General features: G+C 46.2%; 1 protein-coding gene across 4 annotated transcripts in view; it reads left to right on the forward strand.

Annotated features, from left to right (window-relative positions):
- DOCK11 (dedicator of cytokinesis 11) overlaps window positions 1–19,113 on the forward strand; it is an 81,912-nt gene that overhangs the window by 27,028 nt on the left and 35,771 nt on the right. For 3 of the 4 annotated variants that reach the window (XM_067005298.1, XM_048075627.2, XM_013183307.3), the window contains exons 11-30: window positions 363–503; window positions 2,267–2,476; window positions 3,024–3,146; window positions 4,038–4,120; window positions 5,163–5,285; window positions 5,466–5,542; window positions 6,676–6,860; window positions 6,963–7,028; window positions 7,212–7,304; window positions 7,719–7,842; window positions 8,506–8,627; window positions 9,064–9,150; window positions 10,505–10,594; window positions 12,051–12,169; window positions 14,562–14,631; window positions 14,711–14,836; window positions 15,402–15,473; window positions 15,881–16,027; window positions 16,478–16,561; window positions 16,993–17,104. In XM_067005298.1, coding sequence (XP_066861399.1) covers window positions 363–503; window positions 2,267–2,476; window positions 3,024–3,146; window positions 4,038–4,120; window positions 5,163–5,285; window positions 5,466–5,542; window positions 6,676–6,860; window positions 6,963–7,028; window positions 7,212–7,304; window positions 7,719–7,842; window positions 8,506–8,627; window positions 9,064–9,150; window positions 10,505–10,594; window positions 12,051–12,169; window positions 14,562–14,631; window positions 14,711–14,836; window positions 15,402–15,473; window positions 15,881–16,027; window positions 16,478–16,561; window positions 16,993–17,104 — 2,254 coding nt within the window. The remainder of the gene's footprint in view (window positions 1–362; window positions 504–2,266; window positions 2,477–3,023; window positions 3,147–4,037; window positions 4,121–5,162; window positions 5,286–5,465; window positions 5,543–6,675; window positions 6,861–6,962; window positions 7,029–7,211; window positions 7,305–7,718; window positions 7,843–8,505; window positions 8,628–9,063; window positions 9,151–10,504; window positions 10,595–12,050; window positions 12,170–14,561; window positions 14,632–14,710; window positions 14,837–15,401; window positions 15,474–15,880; window positions 16,028–16,477; window positions 16,562–16,992; window positions 17,105–19,113) is intronic. The other variant, XM_048075630.2, reaches the window with a different exon arrangement.

The following is a 19,113-nucleotide window of genomic DNA, read 5'->3' on the forward strand; positions in this document are numbered from 1 at the left end:
GGAAGATACTTTACTGAGTGTAACGACGGCTTATGTTCCGCTTTCTTCCCCAAGCTCTAAATGGTGTTTGGGAAGATCCCCAGGGTTACAGCAAAGCAGGAAGGAACTGAAATCATTCTGAGGTTTAGTTTTCTGTGCTATACAAACCAGATTGCTAAAAATTGATACATCCCCATGAATTCATGTCTTGAATACATTTGTGTAACATCACCAAATGACACTCATTTGTGAATGTCTTGTACTTTTTACACCACCTAAATGAAAATGGTTAAGATAGTATTGGCTGTAATGTGATCCCTTAACATTATTCAGGTGTATATTTTCTTTTTTAATGAGACCATGTTTCTTTGTTTGCTGTATAGAGGCTAGACTTCTCAGGGATCGAGCCAGACGTGAAGCCATTTGAAGAAAAGTGCAGCAGGCGCTTTGTGGTGTACTGCCAGGATTTGTCCCTCAACCTTCTCGCTCAGCTCAATGATCGATCAGAAGGAGGACCTACCAACGTAAGGAGAACTCTGGCATTTCCTGCTTTGGCATCTTTCTACTCATTGGCAAAACAAAACAAAACAACAACAACAGCAAAACTATTGCATGTTAATCTGGGTGGATAGAGACGTCCCATTCTGCCATGAGCTGTGATGGAACCTGGGCCAGTGGTGTCTGCTGGCCCAGGGTCATTGCAGGATTTGTCTGCCTTGGTATTCTGGTGTTCCAAAATGTGTTTGGGGAGGAGGTTTGTCCTTACGTGCCTCAGCCTGCCAGGAACTGGGACTGCTGGGAAGCCAGAGGTTTGCAAGCACAGAGAACAAGAAGCGTGTCTGCAGTATTCTGGGTCCCTTTGAAAGTCCTGTTGGTAAATGATTAAGCTCCATCTCCAAACCACTCACTGCTGTGTTTTATTTCATTTCCCCTAATGGCAAGGGATTTCCCTATTCTGAAACCTTCTCCCGACTCCAAGACCAACAGTGTTCACAGCCACTTTATTGTATGCATTTGTTATTGTGCCAAAGTTGTACCTTAGCCTAAAAAGCTCTTCCTTGTATTTTCTGAGCCTCTCAGGTCTGTAGACAGCAATTATATCTCTCCTCAGCCTTTGTTCTGCCAGGCTGAACAGACCAGTCTTTTCTCCCAAGACAAGCTCCCTATTATCATGTCCTATACTTGCTGTGGCTGGGGTCAGCCCTTCATGCAGCAGTTCCCGGAGCAGCAGAGAGCGTTGCATGTGAGGGAGGCAGCAGCACCAGCTGACCAGTCTCTGCTGATGGTACCTTGTCTGGTGCCTATTAGGACTGCAAAAGCCTCTTTGTGAATGGTTTCACACTGGCAGCTCACAGTCCATGTAGGATCAGTTAATACACCAGGCTTGTTCTTCTCAGTCACTCCCAGCAGATGAGCGCCCCACCGATAGCAGAGATTGTTATTTGTACTTAATCAAGCCCAGCATTGGACCTAATCAGCACATTTTTAGTATTGATGTAATGCCTCGAAGTTATGTTGTAATGTCTCAGACACGCTACAGCCTTATCGCAGGCCTTCACTTTTATCCTTACATGGACGCATGCCTGCTGGGATCTTTGAACTAAAAATATGTGGAATTGCTGCCACTTACGTTGTGCTGTCAAGGTCAGTAGCTACAAAGGAAGCTGTGCTTGGTGTGAGACAGCCCTCATCTGTAGAGCACCTCCTGCGATGCAGCTTTTGCACATGTGGTTCCCCAGCAGTGTTAGCCTTGTGTTCAAGCTTTCCTAGCTGGGAGGTGCTTTATACTAACTTTGCTTCTGTGCCCCGGTGTATAGCAGCCAAGGAACGTTTTGTTAATGCCTTGCAGTTGGACTGTCCAGAGCTGACGGACTTGGGACCGTGATGAGTGAAGTGCTCTCTAGCATGTGAACATAAACACTCTTAAGTTGCTTTCTTTCACATTACAAGGGATAAATAATTCACAACTCTAATTGATGGATTGGGGTAATCTTTTCTTCATAACTTCATGGTTTATAATTTATATAAACCCCTCTACATTGCTGGTTTTTTAAAGTAGCTTTGTTTAAATTGACTAGATCAAAATGCAAGATGATGAAGGGCAAAAGTGGTTTTATGTATTTATAGAGCAAATAAGCATGGATTATATGAATCCTGGAAAATTCTGGTACACTAAACTAAAGGAACAAACAGATACAGAAGGCAAACCTAGTGGGAAAGGCAATGCACGTGAATATTCTTGAGCCAGTACCATGTTGTTTTTTTGACACATATATTCAATTTCCAGGTTGAGCCCTTTTTCCTAAGCTTGGCATTATTTGACCTGAAGAATAATTGCAAGATTTCAGCTGACTTCCATGTGGACTTGAACCCTCCATCTGTTCGTGATATGCTGCTGGATGCCTCCACATCTGGGGCAGAAGACAGCAAGGGACGTTCACCGGGAGAGAACCTTGTGCATGGAGTACCCGAGTCTTGCCTGCGCTACATAAAACGGGTGAAGAACTGACTTCGTCCTCTCGTTCTGTGTCTCCATTGAGGTTGTGGCTATTCAGTAGCATTGTGGTGTGTTGTTACCCACTGTGTGGGCCAGTGCTCGTGAGCTGTCGCTGTGGATGGCCATGCCCTGTTGTGCGAGCCATGGTTTAAAAACTGCTTGGAAAGGTTGCCTCCCCCAGACAGCCATCAGCCATCTCAATTGACCATATTTCTCTCACTTCATCTGCTGAAATGAGAACAGGTCAATCAAATGGAAAAGCAGAAGTCGGCTTTTCTCTGGGGCTGTGGGGTTTTGTCATGTTTTGGTCAGCGTCTCAAGCTGATTGCCACTTTGGGCTTGCTGGTAGCTATAGGCAAAATACCAGCTAGAGTTTTTCAAAAGCTGGCTGTTCTCCAGCCTTGAGAGCCCCCATGGCCCGTCTGTGGCAGCAGCCATAGCAGGGTCTGTGTGGACTGCGGCAAGGGATGTGAGACAACTGGGGCCAAACCCAGAGGTGTGAGTAGGGTGTCCCACTGTCTGACAGCCTACCATCTATTTGTTGTAGGGCGTTTTCTCTGTGACCGACCCACATGTGGAGATCTTCCTGGTGGCCCGCGTGGAGAAGGTGCTGCAGGGCAGCATTACGCACTGTGCAGAGCCATACATGAAAAACTCGGACCCGGGGAAGGTATTGGATGGGCCCATGAGAGTATCTGCTTAGTGGTGCTCTCTGTTGCTGTGGGGAGTAGCGTGGTCTGAAACATGGGTTGTTTCTGCTGCTCTTCAGCTTCTTTCTGGCAAATTCTCGTCTTCATCCATTCTGCTACCTGTGCTGTTCCCAGGCTGGCATCATCTGGGCTATCCTGGGAGAATCAGCTCCTTCCTCTGGCAGGAGGCAGACAATTTTTAGAAAGAGCCAGGCAGTTGGAGCAGGAGGACTTTCCCCATTGCACTGCAACAAAGCAGAGCCTGGTATGGCAGTGGCAAAGTAGGACACTTCATCCCCTGAGAAAGGGGCCACACTGCTACATAGTGCAACACACAGCATCTCTGACTGGTCCTGCCTCACTCCCACTGGGAATAGCGACGTTTTAGCAGCAGAACACAGGCTTCACCCTTTACTCTGCTTGCCCTGCCTCTGTCCTGCTGCATGCATGATTGTATGGGGGAACTTATGCACGTTTTGGTCAGTGAGGGGCCCTGGTCCTGCTGTGCATCAGCTCCACGTGGCATGCACAGACAGTGATGCTGCCTTGCTGCAGCCAATCAAACTTAGTCCCCAGAAAATTGACGCGTGGAGTACCTGGTATGTGATGGCATTCCCTCTGCGCTCTTTGTAAGCCACACAGCATGACTGTGCTCGTGACATGTTTGTTACTGCTTTGCAAAAGTAATAAATGTGCATGGTGTGAAGTGACAAAAGATTTCCTATTGACTGCTCAGGCAGTGTTACGCCGTGTGCCTGCAAGGCTGTGCATTGTGGAATACAGAATGTCTTCTCCCTTCTTTCACCCTTTATTCTTCTTCCAGTGGTGTGGAAGCAGTTGCACATGCTCACCTTCTCTCTTGTGTTTTGCAGACAGCCCAGAAGGTCCATAAAGTGGCCAAGCAGGTGTGCAGCCGTCTTGGGCAGTACAGGATGCCCTTCGGCTGGGCTGCCAGGTTAGTCACCTTGGACTGTGCTTTGGCTGGTATGGGAGCTGCTGCTCTAAGTTATTTGGGACACCATTAGGCTGAGTGGGCGAAGGGCCAACTTGCTGAAGTCAGTGAGGTTGCGTGGAAGCAACAGGGGGCAGAATCTGGCTCTGACTCCCTAGGCAGAATGTGGATTGGCCTGAAATACTCTATCTAGAATTAGAAACAAAATAATAAATAGTAAACAGTGCTGGGAAGACAGTAACCTTCCCGCTGACCTGCAGTTACTGATTTCAAGGCAGAACATTCCTGAAGATGGATTATCCTGTCCCATGCTATTGCGGGAATTGGTGTAGAAATTCCTTCCTGGCACCACGCATTCCCAGGGAAAGGGTGAGAGTGGAGACCTCCTGGCCTGACAGTGGCAATCAGCTTTGACTCTGCTTTAATTAATGTTCTTGGGAATGACCAGAGAATAGTGATCCTATTCTCTCACTGTTATCAGTTTATGTGACTGATAAAATACATTAGTGGTAACTCCCTTAAAACTCACATCAGAAGAAGGCCCTACAGGCAAGTTCAACCCTTTGCCCCTGCCTCCTGTTGCTAATTGCCATTTGGTGGTGATGCAAGTGACAGTAATGATATGGGAACACCAGGTGATTGTCACGGTAAGCTGGGATTTGGTGGTGTACAGCTTGCAATGTGTATTCCTGAGCTGGATTTTCCTGTCAGGAAAATACTTCACCATTCAGTATTAGTGGAAGGGGATTGAAGGACGTTTATGACTGCGGAATAGGTTTGGAGCTGGGCTGGGTGTGTATTTCTCACCTGGCTTGAGAGAAGAGAAGTGGATGATGTCCCGTGCAATTCTATGTGACGTGGTGCGTTGCAGACTGCGTGGGGTCTAAACACCGCATGAGGATGGGAGAGTGATCATGAGGTCTGGAGGTGATCAGAGCAGTCACCGTCCAGCGAACCTCTTGTCTGATAAACTCCAGACTGTCAAAGACCTCAGATGTCTGCATATTTACCAACATTTAGGAAGTGTGTCTGTTCTTTTCTGCAGACCAGTTTTCAAAGACTCCCAGGGCACTCTCGATGCTGAAGGAAAATTCTCACCTCTGTACAAGCAAGACAGTGGCAAACTCTCAAATGAAGATATGCTGAAGCTTTTAGCAGAGTATAAGAAGTAAGTGTAAGAGACTGGTGCAGAGGCTGAACAGACGTTTTAATATACATTTTTAAACAGTAAGTGTAAGCATGAGATGACGATTTCTGAAATACTCAGGAGGTAACAAAAAGCCCTGCTGATGTGTTCAGCACCTGAATTTTCAAGATTCATAGTCTTGTTCCTTTCTTCCTAATGCAGACCAGAGAAGACAAAACTACAGGTCATTCCAGCCCAGTTAAATATTGTCATCAAAGACATCCCGCTAGACTTCACAAGTAAGAATCTTGGATCCGAAAATAAATGCTGGTGGTGCTAGCCTCAGGAGTTAGCACTTATATGGGGAGTTTCTCTGTTTCATTAGCAAGAATATTGTGGGGTTGCAATAAGAAATGAGTAATCTGGGACAACTGCTGACTTGTAACTCTTTCTGATGGATTCTTTGGAGGGTTGTGGTCCAAGTGCAGAGGTTTACCTGAGGGGTGCATTTGCTTTGCAGCTTGGTTGTCACATCCTAAATCTAAAGGAAGCCACCTGCCCTCTTTTGCCATTATAATTACACCAGGCTTATATAACACCAGAGGGCTTCACAAACATACTCAGTGTGATTCTTCACACTCGTGTTCAGTGTCACCCCATGGGCCTTTGCCAGCTCCTGTCACAGGTTCTGTGATCCAGTCCCCTATCCTAAAGGCTTTTCTGGCAGCCTTCATTTTATTTATTTATTATTATTTTTTTAATCTTTGTGAACACCGTCACTTGAGCTGAACTCTCCCTCATGATGCATGTGAGTCTCAGTGAATTAGGTGGGGATTATGCACAGGTATTTGCAGGCAAACTAACCATCAAGCATCTTTCTGAAGCAGAGAGTCAAGGACTGACATAGTAGAATCAGTGCATTTTGAGAAGTCAGTCTCATGTCATAATTTCAGTAGCCTGTCTGCTTCAGTTAGGCAATTTGCATGATCTATAAAACAGTAACTTAACAGGTCATATTTCTGGGAGTCTCAGGTTAGAGGTCTTGGGCAGAGCAGCCATCACTGCCCAGATGCAGGTAGGCCACAAGACCCTTCAACTTTGCCCAGAGCTGCAGCAAAGTGCCACTTCTGCAGTCCTCTCTGGCAAGGAGAATGGAGCACCATGGTGCCTGTGCACCCGTCTTTTCTCAGCATTACTAATGCAGATGGAGACCTCAGATGTTGCATGATCAAGAGGAGAATTTTCCCTTAATCATTTCTATGGGAGTGGGCCAAGCCCCACTGCCTGGTCAACACACACGACCCTCCAGCATGGAGAGAACTGAGTGCTCAGGAGCAATGGCAGAGTTTCAGACCACAAATTTCCTGTCACGTAAGCTGTACTTCCCATGTTTCTGGGGTGTGTGCTCATCCAAACTTTTCTTCTCTTCTAGATTGTGTCACAGCTTCTTATATTCCTATCAAACCTTTTGAGAAGAGCTGTGAGAACATTGCAGTCGAAGTGGAGGAGCTTGTCCCAGAAGTTGCAAAATACTGTTATCCCTTCACTGTCTACAAAAACCACCTTTATGTCTACCCCTTGCATTTGAAGTATGAGAACCAGAAAGTGTTTGCAAAGGTGAGCAAACCAGAGAACAGGCTGCAGGCAGACTTGGTGGGCTTTGGGGCAATGCTGCTGACCTGGAGCAATGGCTCATCTTCCTGTTCTCCCCCATTCCAGGCGAGGAATATTGCTGTCTGTATTGAGTTCAGGGATTCAGATGAAGCTGATGCCAGGCCGTTAAAGGTGGGTACCTGTTATTTCTAGGGAACTGGGACTGCCATTTGCTCACTGCTGTGCTGTCCATATGCCAGCCAAGTTGAGCAGGACGGCAGGAAAGCACTGAGGTGTCATGCTCGCTGTTTCAATTTGGTCAGCTAATTTAGGGTGGCAACAACTCTGAATCCAGTTTCTCATTTGTACTTCCAGTGTATATATGGCAAGCCTGGAGGCCACCTCCTGACAGCAAATGCATACGCAGCCGTGCTGCATCACAACCAGAGCCCAGAGTTCTACGACGAGGTAAAGCAAAATGATGGGAAATAACCGATTTGCTTGGGTGCTACAAAGCCAAGCGGCTTTTCAGGGTTTTTCCAGGGCTGGGTGAAATATGGAAAAAGGAAAAAACAAAACCACCAGCCCTTTTCCCCTTTGCGCCTCAGTAGAAGGCCCCAGCAAAGCGAGAGACTTTGTCAATTTTTAATGCAGGTTAGTTTTCTGCAGTCTTTACTGTCACGCTTTGTGCACTCCAATCACACACCCCCATTAATAACTAATGTGCAAATGTGATGAAAATGTTAGCCAGGAGTTATCTTGGATGGGTAGGAATGTGTCTTGTGTAACTGCATAAAATGTAACATTTGTGAAATAAAATAGAACTTAAAATATTACTCCATGATTAAAAATACAGTCTTATCTATCATGATATCATTTTAGATTAAAATTGAGCTTCCAATTCACCTCCATCAAAAGCATCATTTGCTTTTCACCTTCTATCATGTCAGCTGTGAAATTAATACAAAGGCAACATCAAAAAAACAGGACACCGTTGAAACTCAAGGTATGTTCACTGCTTACATTATTTCTGTTGGAGTTTAAGAGTCCAAGATAAAATAAATGTAGACACATGAAATGTATGTCTAGACGCACAAATGTAGCTTATCTGAATTTTCTTTTTTGAAAGCAACCTAAGACAAATTGTGGGTTTAAACTGTGTATATTAAATCTCATACTTTTGCTGCAATCTGACAGCTGTTTCTGCACGTTCTTGATTTGGCTTGTGTGAATAGGACTATTGTCAGTCAAATCACTAACAAAAACTTGGCACAAAATCAAGGCCTCCAAGGTTGGTCCTGCCAACACTAGGCACATGTAAGAGACCGAGCGTACTGAAGTCCCCCTGGTTGGGATGCTTCTCCTTCTTGCCAGTCCTCGGGCAACTGAAGGACCCTCGTCCTTGTCACGGTGCTCACAGCTCACACATCATTTCTGTTCCTCAAACCCACTCCTTATCTTGGTTGAGCACTGTCTGACTTCTGTTCACTGAGTCTTCAGGTAAAGTATGTTTTAGCAAGGCTGACATGATCGATCCCAGCCTGGTTGAAGCCACTTGCACTACTGTGAGTTGGATTTTCTTAGGGTGAGACACAGCTCCTTTTGGAGCTTGAGCTAACCATGTATCACTGTGTGTCTGTTAACTTTGGTCCCTCGGTTGCCTCTGCAGTGGGGTACGCTTGGGTCCCGTTGCTGAAGGATGGACGGATTGTCACCCTGGAACGGCATTTGCCTGTTTCATCCAACCTTCCACCTGGGTACCTGGGTCTCGGGGACACAGAGTCACGAAGGGTAGGGCGGATATTTAAAATGGCTTAAACATAGAGAAAAGCTAAGCTTTTGTTACCGCTGTAAGTTCTTGCCTTGTGTTTGTGCTCTGCATGGCTGGAAAGATCTTCACAGCAGTGTAGCCCCCAAAGCTTACTGTTCAAAGGGGTGGGAGATGGGACACTTTCATTCCACTGCCTGTGATTGTATAGGTTGCAGATCATATTTCTGTGACAGGCTGGGCTGGGCTGTTGTACATGGTGCAGCGCAGGACAGTAGGCATATGCTCTGCATGCATGTTCTCATGTGGACCCCTCTGCCCTGCCGTGGCTGCAGCCATGTCACTTGGGGGTCCCCCTTCCTCCACCCCACCCTTACCTTCTGAGCAGGTGTCTGCCCGCACAGAACCACCTGCTCTCCACAGTCTGAGGCCAAGTGCTTGAATGTTGTCTGTTCACAGCAGTCCAGCGTGGATGCAAAGTGGGTGGATGGAGCAAAGCCTCTCTTTAAAGTCAGAATCCACTTGGATTCGACCATTTACACCCAGGTAAGTCAAACATCTCGTCCTTGCAGACTTTCAACACAAATGCAGAGGAAGCAACTGCTGTACCTCTGCTGCTGCTCTGCTGTAGGTGCTGTGGGAAAGAGGTACCCATGTTTGCAGAGCAGCACTGAGATACTTCTGTAGCAGGGATTACTTGTAGGGGTCTGCTGCTTTGTCTAGATTTGATGAGACAGCTGTGTGAGTGAATGAGCCCTGGGAGGTGCTGATGTTTCTTTGGCCAATCGTGCTGTAGCTGACAGGACAAGGGAAACATCTGAAAAAAACAACAAGAGGCAACATGCACAAACTGAAGCACAGGAGATTCCGGCTGAATATGGGTGGGCACTTCTTTACTGTGAAGGTGACAGAGCGTTGGAGCAGGTTGCCCAGAGGGGTTGTGGAGTCTCCTTCTCTGGAGATATATAAAATCTGCCTGGATGCCGTCCTGTGTAATGTGCTCTAGGTGATCCGGCCTAACAGAGGGGTTGGACTAGATGATCTTCAGAGGCTGCTTCCAACCTTGGCCATTCTGTGACTCTGTGAAATAAGCTGCTTTAATGATGCAAAAGAGAGGAGAACTGGTGGAGATGGGAGGTTTTTCCCAAATGATAGACTGTACATTGACTTAAAAAAAATAAATAAAAAAAATCTGACAACAGCAGACACTTTTCACAAGTGAACAAGAATCCTCATTTCCCTTTGAAACCAGTTTAGGCTGTTTTACCTAGTCCTAAGTGTTCTGTTGACTTATGGTGGTGATGGACTTCCTCAAGTTTCATGTGATGTGCAAAGATCCCCAGCAGATGCTCCAGGGCACCTTCTGTCTGCACTGCTCATGGGGAAATGTACTTGACAGGGCTTGTTGTCCTGTGCCGGATGGGATCATCTGCATTTACATTCACTGCAACTTGTTATAAGCATCACCTAAACCTGTTTTAAGGTCTTACTGATTCTGTACAGAACTAAGAGCAGCACAGTATCTCTACAGCCTTTCAAATTGCATTCCCAGATGCGTTTTAGGGTTCAATAACCCAGTAATTACATTTCACATTGGAAGAGGAGGGAGGGAAACAGAGAAGCACAGGAAGGAGCTGAGGTCTGCTTCAGATGGACTGCAGGAGGTCAGTGAGGCAGATAGCGAGGCAGTATGAAAGAGTCGCAGCTGTGCTGTCGTCCTGGGGGGTGGCAGCTGGGGACCAGGAGTGCCACTGCTAGTGACAGGAGCCTTGCTAGAAATGTACATGCTCCTGGCTCTCTGCTGCAGGTCTGTCAGCAGAGTTTCATGTGTAAGCTGGAAAGTAGGGGCTGGTAAAAAAACTGAGGCTGCTGCACTGAACTTACTTTTCGTCTCTTCCAGGACATGCACTTGCACAAATTCTTCCAGTACTGCCAGCTGGTTCAGGCGGGAGCTAAGGAAGTCCCTGGAGAGCTTGTTAAATACCTAAAGGTGAACAGTGCCTGTCAGTAGGTTTTGTTTGTTTTCTGGACCATCAGTAAATACCCAGAGCCCTGTTCTGTAGGGACACACACTCACTGCAGTGCTGGGACCGGTACATTGTGCAAGGTCCTTACCTTTGCTTACTGACACAACCGTCTGCTGTCTGTGTGCTGCTTCCTGCTGCCTTTCCCAGTGGAAGGAACATGTAGTCGGCGCTGCTCTGCCATGCTCATGCCAAACCCTCCTCCTGATAGGCTCGCACACTCCTCTGCTGCTGCCGTAGATCTGATTTAAACTTTTAAAACTGTAGCATGATTCCTTGGTTTCACAAATTTATCCGTTCAAAACAGGATTATTTTTTTTCAGGCTGAAAAAAGATCTGTGAGATTGTAACTCAGTGAAGTTTGACCACAGATGGCCTGTGACCCAGACCTAGCTTTTCAGCACTCGCTGCACCATGAGTAAGGGCCTCGGAGCAGGTCCAACAAAAGCTTCTGTAGGGAATATATTTCTTGGCTGTTTACTGTCCTTGTTTCCTTCCATAACTGCCTGTTTTTGAGATTGCTGCTGTAGCAACAACTCCATTTCCAGTGGTGAGGATTTATCATCACAAAGTTACTGGGTGTGTTTCAGATAGCATACAAATATTTTAAGTAGTAAAAATAATTGCAGGTTTTGAAGCCAAGCACTAAGAGAAACTGTTGCTTCGACCGCACTGCAGCCTGCAAGCAGGGAAACATTTATGTGCTAGCCACAAGTGGGGGCTTCTTACCACTGATACATCGGTAATTTCAGTCATTTTAATACCCACATACAGATTTAAGAACGTTTCTTTAGATTTGCAGGTTTGAAAACTGAAAATGAAACACACTGTCCTTCCTAGACTCATATCATGAGATTCAGGCAAAAGAGACCTATGAGACAGGTGAAGGGTGTGTACAACAGATGATCTTGGCCTTCACCAAGTCACTTAAATCCCATTTCCAATAGCAAGCTCTGCCCTTTAGAGAAAAGTCTTACCGCAAGTTATCAGGCATCATTTTTCCGTGCTTCAAAGGCATTTGTGAAAATGGTACTTAGTCACATCAAAAAACTGCCACAGAGGGCGAGAAGAGTTGGAAGCAAACCTTCAGCCTTAAATTCTGGGTTACTGGGGTCAAACTGTAGCATGTGACCTCTAATTAAGTCATAGCTGCCTGGGCACATCTGAGAGGAGGATTAATACCTGCCATGAGTGATTCATGTTGCTCCCTGAAGGCACGCAGCTGGGATCTGTCAGCTGAAAGGCAGGCAGTAAGTAGTGCTATGGGTCCAAGTTCTCCTGTCCTCTGGCAGGCTGAAGCCCAAACCCTGAAGCATTTGCTAATGCCTGTCATATTGCCACAGAAATGTCTGTGGACTGTAAATATTTAACATCTGCAAAATGTTGAACTAAAAGTGTCTGTATTTTGAACATTTGTTTTAGTGTTTGCACGCCATGGAGATCCAAGTAATGATTCAGTTTCTACCTGTAATTCTTATGCAACTATTTAGAGTCCTTACAAATGTGACCCAGGAAGATGAAGTAGCTGTCAACTGCACCATGTGAGTGTCTGGTAAACCATCTGTCTTTCTTCAGTCGCAAGCGCAAAGCCACAAACTACAGTGCGAGCCCGGGTGTGGTTTCCCAGCGCAGGGAGCTAAGTGACAGCGCTGGCTGTCCGCTGCTGCTTGGTCGCACGGTCATGCAGTGGGACACCAGACGCTGTCCTCTTCTGGCACAGGCAAGTGGCGTGAGGCAGTGTGGGGCCCTTCTCCCGGGAGCTGCCTGGGGGAAAATGTGTTAGTTTAGAGATAGCTGCTGAGAAGGAGTGCTGGAGATGGCAAGGAGGTGAGGGGACGCTTAAGAAAGTGATTTCAGGGAAACCATCCTGATATTTTGTCACTCACGGCAAGAAATGTAATTAGCAGTAGTCCTAGATGACATCTGTGGTGAAGACCCTGCAGAGTTCTGCAAGTTGCTGTGGTGAGGCATCCCAGTGCGGCACCTGGAACCTGGGGACTGGATTTTTCTCCTCCCCATCACCTCGTTTGGCTCACAGGCTTCGTTCTGGAGGTTTCAGGCCTCCCTTCAGCAGTCGGGCAGGGTTTGCTGGAGGGGCTTGCTGCCAGGAAAGCCGGGTCACTGGCATGCCGAAACGTCTGCGGGTGCCCCAGCTGCCGGTGGTGTCACCATGGGTGGGGGCCCAAACCCTGAAAACCCCATGGTGCGGGGTGCTGCCTCCCTGGAGGCTGCCTCAGGCAGCTCCTGCCCAGCCGTGGCAGCAGCCCCCAGAGGGCAGTGCTGCCTAGCGCCTGGCTGCCGTGCTGCTGCTCCCAAACAGAGCAAAAAGGTCTGAAAGCACCTTTCAGTCCTGCCTCTGGTCACCATGCGCATAAACTGAAGGATGCGTTAAAAACATGCATCTTCCTCCTATGGCTCTTGCTCTATAAAGTGCTGCAATGCCTAGGGGAGTGCTGGATGCCGCTGCATGGAGGTCTTGCATCCGCATATCAAAAGCATCTTGCTCTCGTGAAACCAAAGGTCAGAGACAGCCCTGGTTCCCCAAGGATGTAGGTCCCGTTGCAGCCGCAGTCCTGGGGTGAAGGTGTGGGGACTGCTTCTGTGCCAAGCACTTTCCCATTCTGCTTAAATTGCTGGAGGACAAGGACAGGGGAATAAGTGACCCCACAGCTACCTGCTGGGTGACCAGCTCCCACAGATTTGTACAAAGCTTGGCCTGATCCTTTCTCGCTTGTCAGTAGCTCTCTGTTAATGACAACTGCTTTCCTATCCAGGGTTTCGGAGTGGAATTTAAAACCCGCCTTATCTGATAAGCGGCTTGTAAACTCCTCTCTGTGGTTTGGCCTATGGGGTCTGTGACAATGTGCAACAGTTTGTTGTTCCCTCTGACTTGAACTGGAATGTAAATTCCTGATGTTGGCTGGGGAAGCCAGGCACTTGCTGCCTTCGTCAACTGCCTGGAGTGTTTCCAGAGGGCTGGCATGTTCTTCAGGGGCTGTGTATCCCCAGTGAACTGTAAGAAAAAAGCCTGGAAAAAATCTAGCACAGGTAACAAGGAGCAAGGGAGGACACAAGTGACACCAATTCAGTAAAAAAGAGCCTTCAAAATTAATACATTTGGAGGAACCAGGAAGATACCGGAGTATAACAACCATGGAGAATTTTTCTCCACTTCTCAGCAGAGATCTTTTTTGTTGTTGTTTTGTTTTTGTTTTTTAATTTAATTTTTAACTGATTTTTCAGACGATGTAGTGTTGCGGTTGTTAGAAATCACTCTTATTAGCATTAGGGAAAGGTTCACAATGAGGACAGACTCAACACACAATAAGCTGTATGATGTGGATGAACTGGTGGTGTGCAGAAGGTGAAATTTGGCTCCCTCTTCATGTAGAGATCTGGATATGCATCTTGTGTTGGGTGACACCAGCCAAAGAGCAGATGAACTTCATATTTTTATTTTTGACTTATCTAACCCCTGAATGTTGTTCAGGTGCCTAATGCTCACTGCAGTATGGGTTTAAGGAGCTGCAGACTTTAATCCTGGTATGCACAGAGGCTAATGAATAGGATATATCCTCCACAGGGAATCACTCCACCTCACCTCCTTGTGCAGGGGGCATTGAACATTGAAGGTAGCTGGTCAGAGTGCCACCTGGTCCAGTCCAACATCAGGATAAAAAGCTTCGGGTGCTCAGCTGTAGGTGTGCTGTCAATAGATTGAGCTATGGCAAGGATGGTGCAGCCACAAGAGCTGTGAGGGACGCTGGCCTGCAAGTACTGTCTGGAAAACCAGGACGTTTGCAGCAATCAGGCCTTGCCAGTGTTGAGGCTTTGGGGGTTGAGCAGGATAGGGCACAGACGGTGTCTGCTTTCATGAGCTGGAGGAACTTGCCCTCGCGCTGCATGCTGAACACAAACCACATTTCTCCCCAGGGTTCTTCTGCACATAGTGTCCAAGTGCCATGAAGAAGGCCTAGACCACTACTTGCGCTCCTTCATAAAGGTGAGTCATGACATACCATTCTGTGAAACTCCCTGCTGGGAGCAGGCACACCACTGACATTGTTCTTCTTGCCTTTCAGTACGTCTTTCGAGCTGAGAAACCCAGTGTTGCTCAGGCAAAGATGACCCATGAAATACTGGTCCTTTCCATGGCCACGATTTTGAAGCAATCAGCAGATTTTTTAGCCATCAATAAGCTACTCAAGGTGAAGTACTGGCAGTATTTGGCTGCCAAAGGTAGAAGGGAGGAAAAGGGGTTCTGGAATAAAGCCCATCATTTCCACCCATCCAAGCCCACCATGGAGCAAAGCTACCAGGGCAGCTCCTTGTATCCACATCCTTGAGGTTCTCCCATTACAACAGAGACAAGTTCTCGCAGAGGACTTGCCTGTGTTAAGGCTCATGGCCAGACACAGCAAAGGGCTTTCCGATTTGCCAGTTTTATCTTTTTTCTTCATGCCACACATGGGAAGCAAACCGAGTTCCTGCCCTTCTGGGTAGGACTTGCACCCTAAACTCTGCTGGCTGCTTGCAGAGCGCCTTGGGGTGCAGAGGGATGGAGCTATTCTCACCCCAAGGCTGGCAAGACTCCTCCAGGTAGCAAAGCATGCTTCCAGATTGCTTCCCATGCCAAGCTGGCTGTGCAAGCACAGCTGTGCTTACAAAATGCCATTTGAATGCGAACTCTATCTCCCACACTGCTTCTTCCCCACATAGTCAAGCGTGTTCAGTCCTGCTGAGAAAAAAACTAATATTCTTTGTTTGTTCTAGTACTCGTGGTTCTTCTTTGAAGCGCTGGCAAAATCAATGGCAATATACTTACTGGAAGAAAACAAAATCAAGGTAAAAATGAATTTGTTCATTGCTGCATTACAGAGCTGTCACAAACTAACTCCCCTCCATTTTTTTTATGAAAAGCTATGTAATTCTTTATTAAAAAAAAAAAAAAAGATAAGCTGAATGACTAGCCAGATCATTCCTTTTTTTTTTCTTTTCCCTCTTTTCTCTTTTTCATTCTCTTCTGTAATTTAAAAATTCCATATCTCCCTCTGGCTTGTGCAGCCTTTCTTTTCTGTTACAAGCTACTGTAGTTTCAGCCACAGCTTTTTTTGTGCCAATGTTTTATTAGGAAGCAACATAAACAAATATAAAAAACATAAACAAATGTTGAAGGGAACTTGTGCCTGTGCTCAGTTCTCTCCCAGCTGCTTGCCTGCAGCACTGAGTGTACGACATGCTTTTGGTTTCAGCTGCCCAGGGGCCAGCGGTTTCCTGACTCCTACCAGCATGCCCTGCATTCGCTCCTGCTTGCCATCATTCCTCACGTGACCATACGCTATAACGAAATCCCTGAAGAATCCAGGAATGCCAATTTTAGCTTGGCTAATTTCCTGAAGGTCAGCAGTTTCTTTCATTCTCCCAGGCTTTAATTTAAAAAAAAAATAAAAAAAACAGAGAAAAAAGAAGTAACAAGCAAACAAATATGTTTTTAGTGTCTCATCTCTCAGGTTTCTTCAGTGATGAAAACTCAAGAGATTAGCTTTCCTAGGAAAGAAACATTCTCTTTCTGAGAGGCTATGATGCTCAATATGTTATCTAGGGTTTTCAGTCATGACTAGAAACTGTTCAAAACCTGAGATGAAATATGCATGCTCTCATTTTAAATATTTCTGTTGTCCACTGGAGACTTAAGTGAGGTCATCCAAATAATTTCAGGGAAACAGGATCAAGTAAATTGAGACCCAGAGGATCAAATCTGGCTGCTGGTGGGATGGTAGCATGGAGATGATTTAGGATGATTGCTTTCTTCTTTAATGATTGGTCACATGCCACTATGTTTTCTGCAGCGTTGTTTGACCTTTATGGACAGAGGATTTGTTTTTAACCTGATAAATGATTACATTTCTGGATTCAGCCCGAAAGACCCTAAGGTATGTAGTGCATTTCTTGAAAGGTGGTTTGTGGTTGTACTTGTCTACCTCAGCCAAAGCTCTGTAGTGATTATTTCATACCACACTTGGAGGCCTTTTAGACACGGTTCTTGCAGAGCTTTCTGTAGGCAGAGACCTCTCTGTCTAGGCTGAGAGCCTCTATGCAGCTAAGCTTTAAAACAATATAAAGAGCCAGAACTAAAGGAGGGACTGGTTAATCGTCTGGATGAAAAAGGTAGAGACATCCCAAGTGACAGTTGCATGCAGTGATGCTTAAGAGGACATCACAAAAATTGGTCAATTATTACTGAGTTCACTAAATGGTATTTATATTCCCCAGTCTTTGTATAAGAAACACACAGAACTGGAAGCAAATAAGTCAAACTGAAAACGTATTTTTTTGTTTGTCTGTTTGTTTGTTTTTTCCTCAGCTGCTGGTTGAATACAAGTTTGAATTTCTTCAAACCATTTGCAATCATGAGCACTACATTCCTCTGAACTTACCAATGACCTTTTCCAAACCCAAGCTGCAGAGAGTTCAAGGTATGTCCTTTCTCAAGGGACAGGCTAGAAAGCTATAATTTGTCATTCCTGATGGCCTCAAACCAGACATAACTTGGTTTACTGTCAAGGAAATTTATGTCTGAGTTAGCCTTATTTACATTAACCTCAGGAAAAGATGCTGCTCAGGCAGTATTACCTTATTGGGCTCCAGAATGGTCTGCAATCAGTCCTTTCAGTATTTCCCACGTTGAAATTCAAAAGGGATTCACAATATCCAAAACAAATTGCCCCTATTTCAGTAAATACAGGCTGTACAAGTGTAATCCTTTGTTTCTACAGCTGTCAGCATCCCCTGAGAAGTATTGTTTCTCATCAATCAGGGCCGTAGTGAATGGAGATAAAGGAGAAAAGATTGCATTCGCTGCTCTGCTTCCAGCTCTCTTTATGGCCACAAGAAGGTGATTTAGGTTGCTTTCTGCTCTCGTTTTGAACACAAGTATAGCTGTGCACGGTGCATTCAAGCTTGTACTCAAGCCTGGGCAGAAGGCAGCCAGCAGAGCACTTGAACCCATGCTGATCCTTAGTGCACAGCATGGATGTACGTGCCGTGGCACCGCCACGCACCCAGCCTGCTTTCGCAGTCACACCACGTCCCCTTCGGTCCCGATGTTGCTCACCACAGGACAGATGCGGTTTGCAAGGGTCCGAGCTGAGGTGCTGTGCAAGTATTTGGCTGCAGCTGGGCTACCGATGACAGTAGGGATGAACAGTGCCTCACCAGCATCCTAAGATTGTTATAGACAGCCTCATGCTCTCTGGGTCCTGATTTCTCATCTGTGCTAGATAAATGTAGTGAAAATTGCCAGACCTGGGTGCTAATAACCTGGCCAAGACAAGTACCAAAGAGGAAGGTGAGGCTTGGGATTTCCTATGTGAAATCCCTGTGGATTTATTTTGTTGAGATAAGGGAATGTTTGGCTGTGTCTCCAGAAGCAGCTATGCAAATCCCAAAGGAGTTCCCTTTGCATCCTGGTGGCAAAAGCAGCAATAACTCTCAGAATAACTCTTTATTCTGGTATGTTTCTGACTGCTCTGAGTTTTCTGGGCCAGGTGCTAACACTGGTGTACGCTTACATCAGTTTGGCTACTTGCCTGCCATAGTTTTAACAAAGAGCACTGCTAGAAATGGCTGAGAAACAGAAAAACACACAACCACTGTGCCTCCCCATTGCTTATTAGTGGCACGATAACATAACAATGCTCTTTCTTAATTAACATTCGCCTTTGCATTGGTTTAACTGGGAAGACATAAGAGCAGGTCACCTTTTCTCTTCTGTTTTACTGTAACTGGGACCTGACAGTTGAGATTTTGCTTTTAAAATACCCTCAGGTAGCAGAAGTGCCTTTGTGGTAGTGCCTGTGCTATGCTTGCCATGGTAGAGGCATAGTAGTACATCTCCATTGCAGACTCATCTGTTTTCAAGGACAGAACTGTGATTACAGGAGACAGTGGGCTCAGAGGTTGGGAGTTACGATGTGCACATCACCAAGGAAATGTCCTGCTGGGGAGCCTCACCTCTGTATCAGCTTAATTTGAATGAAGAGAGGGGACATGCCCAGCCCCCTAGTACTCTGTTCCTTGGAAAAAAAAAGTAATAGCCTCCAGGAAGATGGAAAAAGAGGGCTTCTGCAGCAGAAGCTGGTATAGATGAGCCTGCAGGCAGAGCACATCCCAGTGAGCTGGAAGATTGCATCTTGGAGCAGTTTCTTTGAAACATCTTAACTGATGAGAGGCTGGTAGCTGGTCTGCATCCCTATTGCCTCTCCTTGGGGACGTGTGTTTCATCAGCCAGAGCAAACCACTACGCCTGTCCTCAGTCAGCAGCACAGAGTTGTGTTTGCTGTCTTGTGATAGCAAAAAACCCAAGAGATTGACAGAAGTTGGAAGTTAAGCAAGTAGCTTGTAAAAAATACCAAAACATGACGTACTCTCTAATTTCTCCAAGATCTGTTTGCTTTTGCTGTCTTTTTGTTGGTCCCTTTTCTTT

The sequence above is a fragment of the Anser cygnoides genome, chromosome 13, assembly GCF_040182565.1.
Source record: "Anser cygnoides isolate HZ-2024a breed goose chromosome 13, Taihu_goose_T2T_genome, whole genome shotgun sequence".
Taxonomy (NCBI): Eukaryota; Metazoa; Chordata; class Aves; order Anseriformes; family Anatidae; genus Anser; species Anser cygnoides.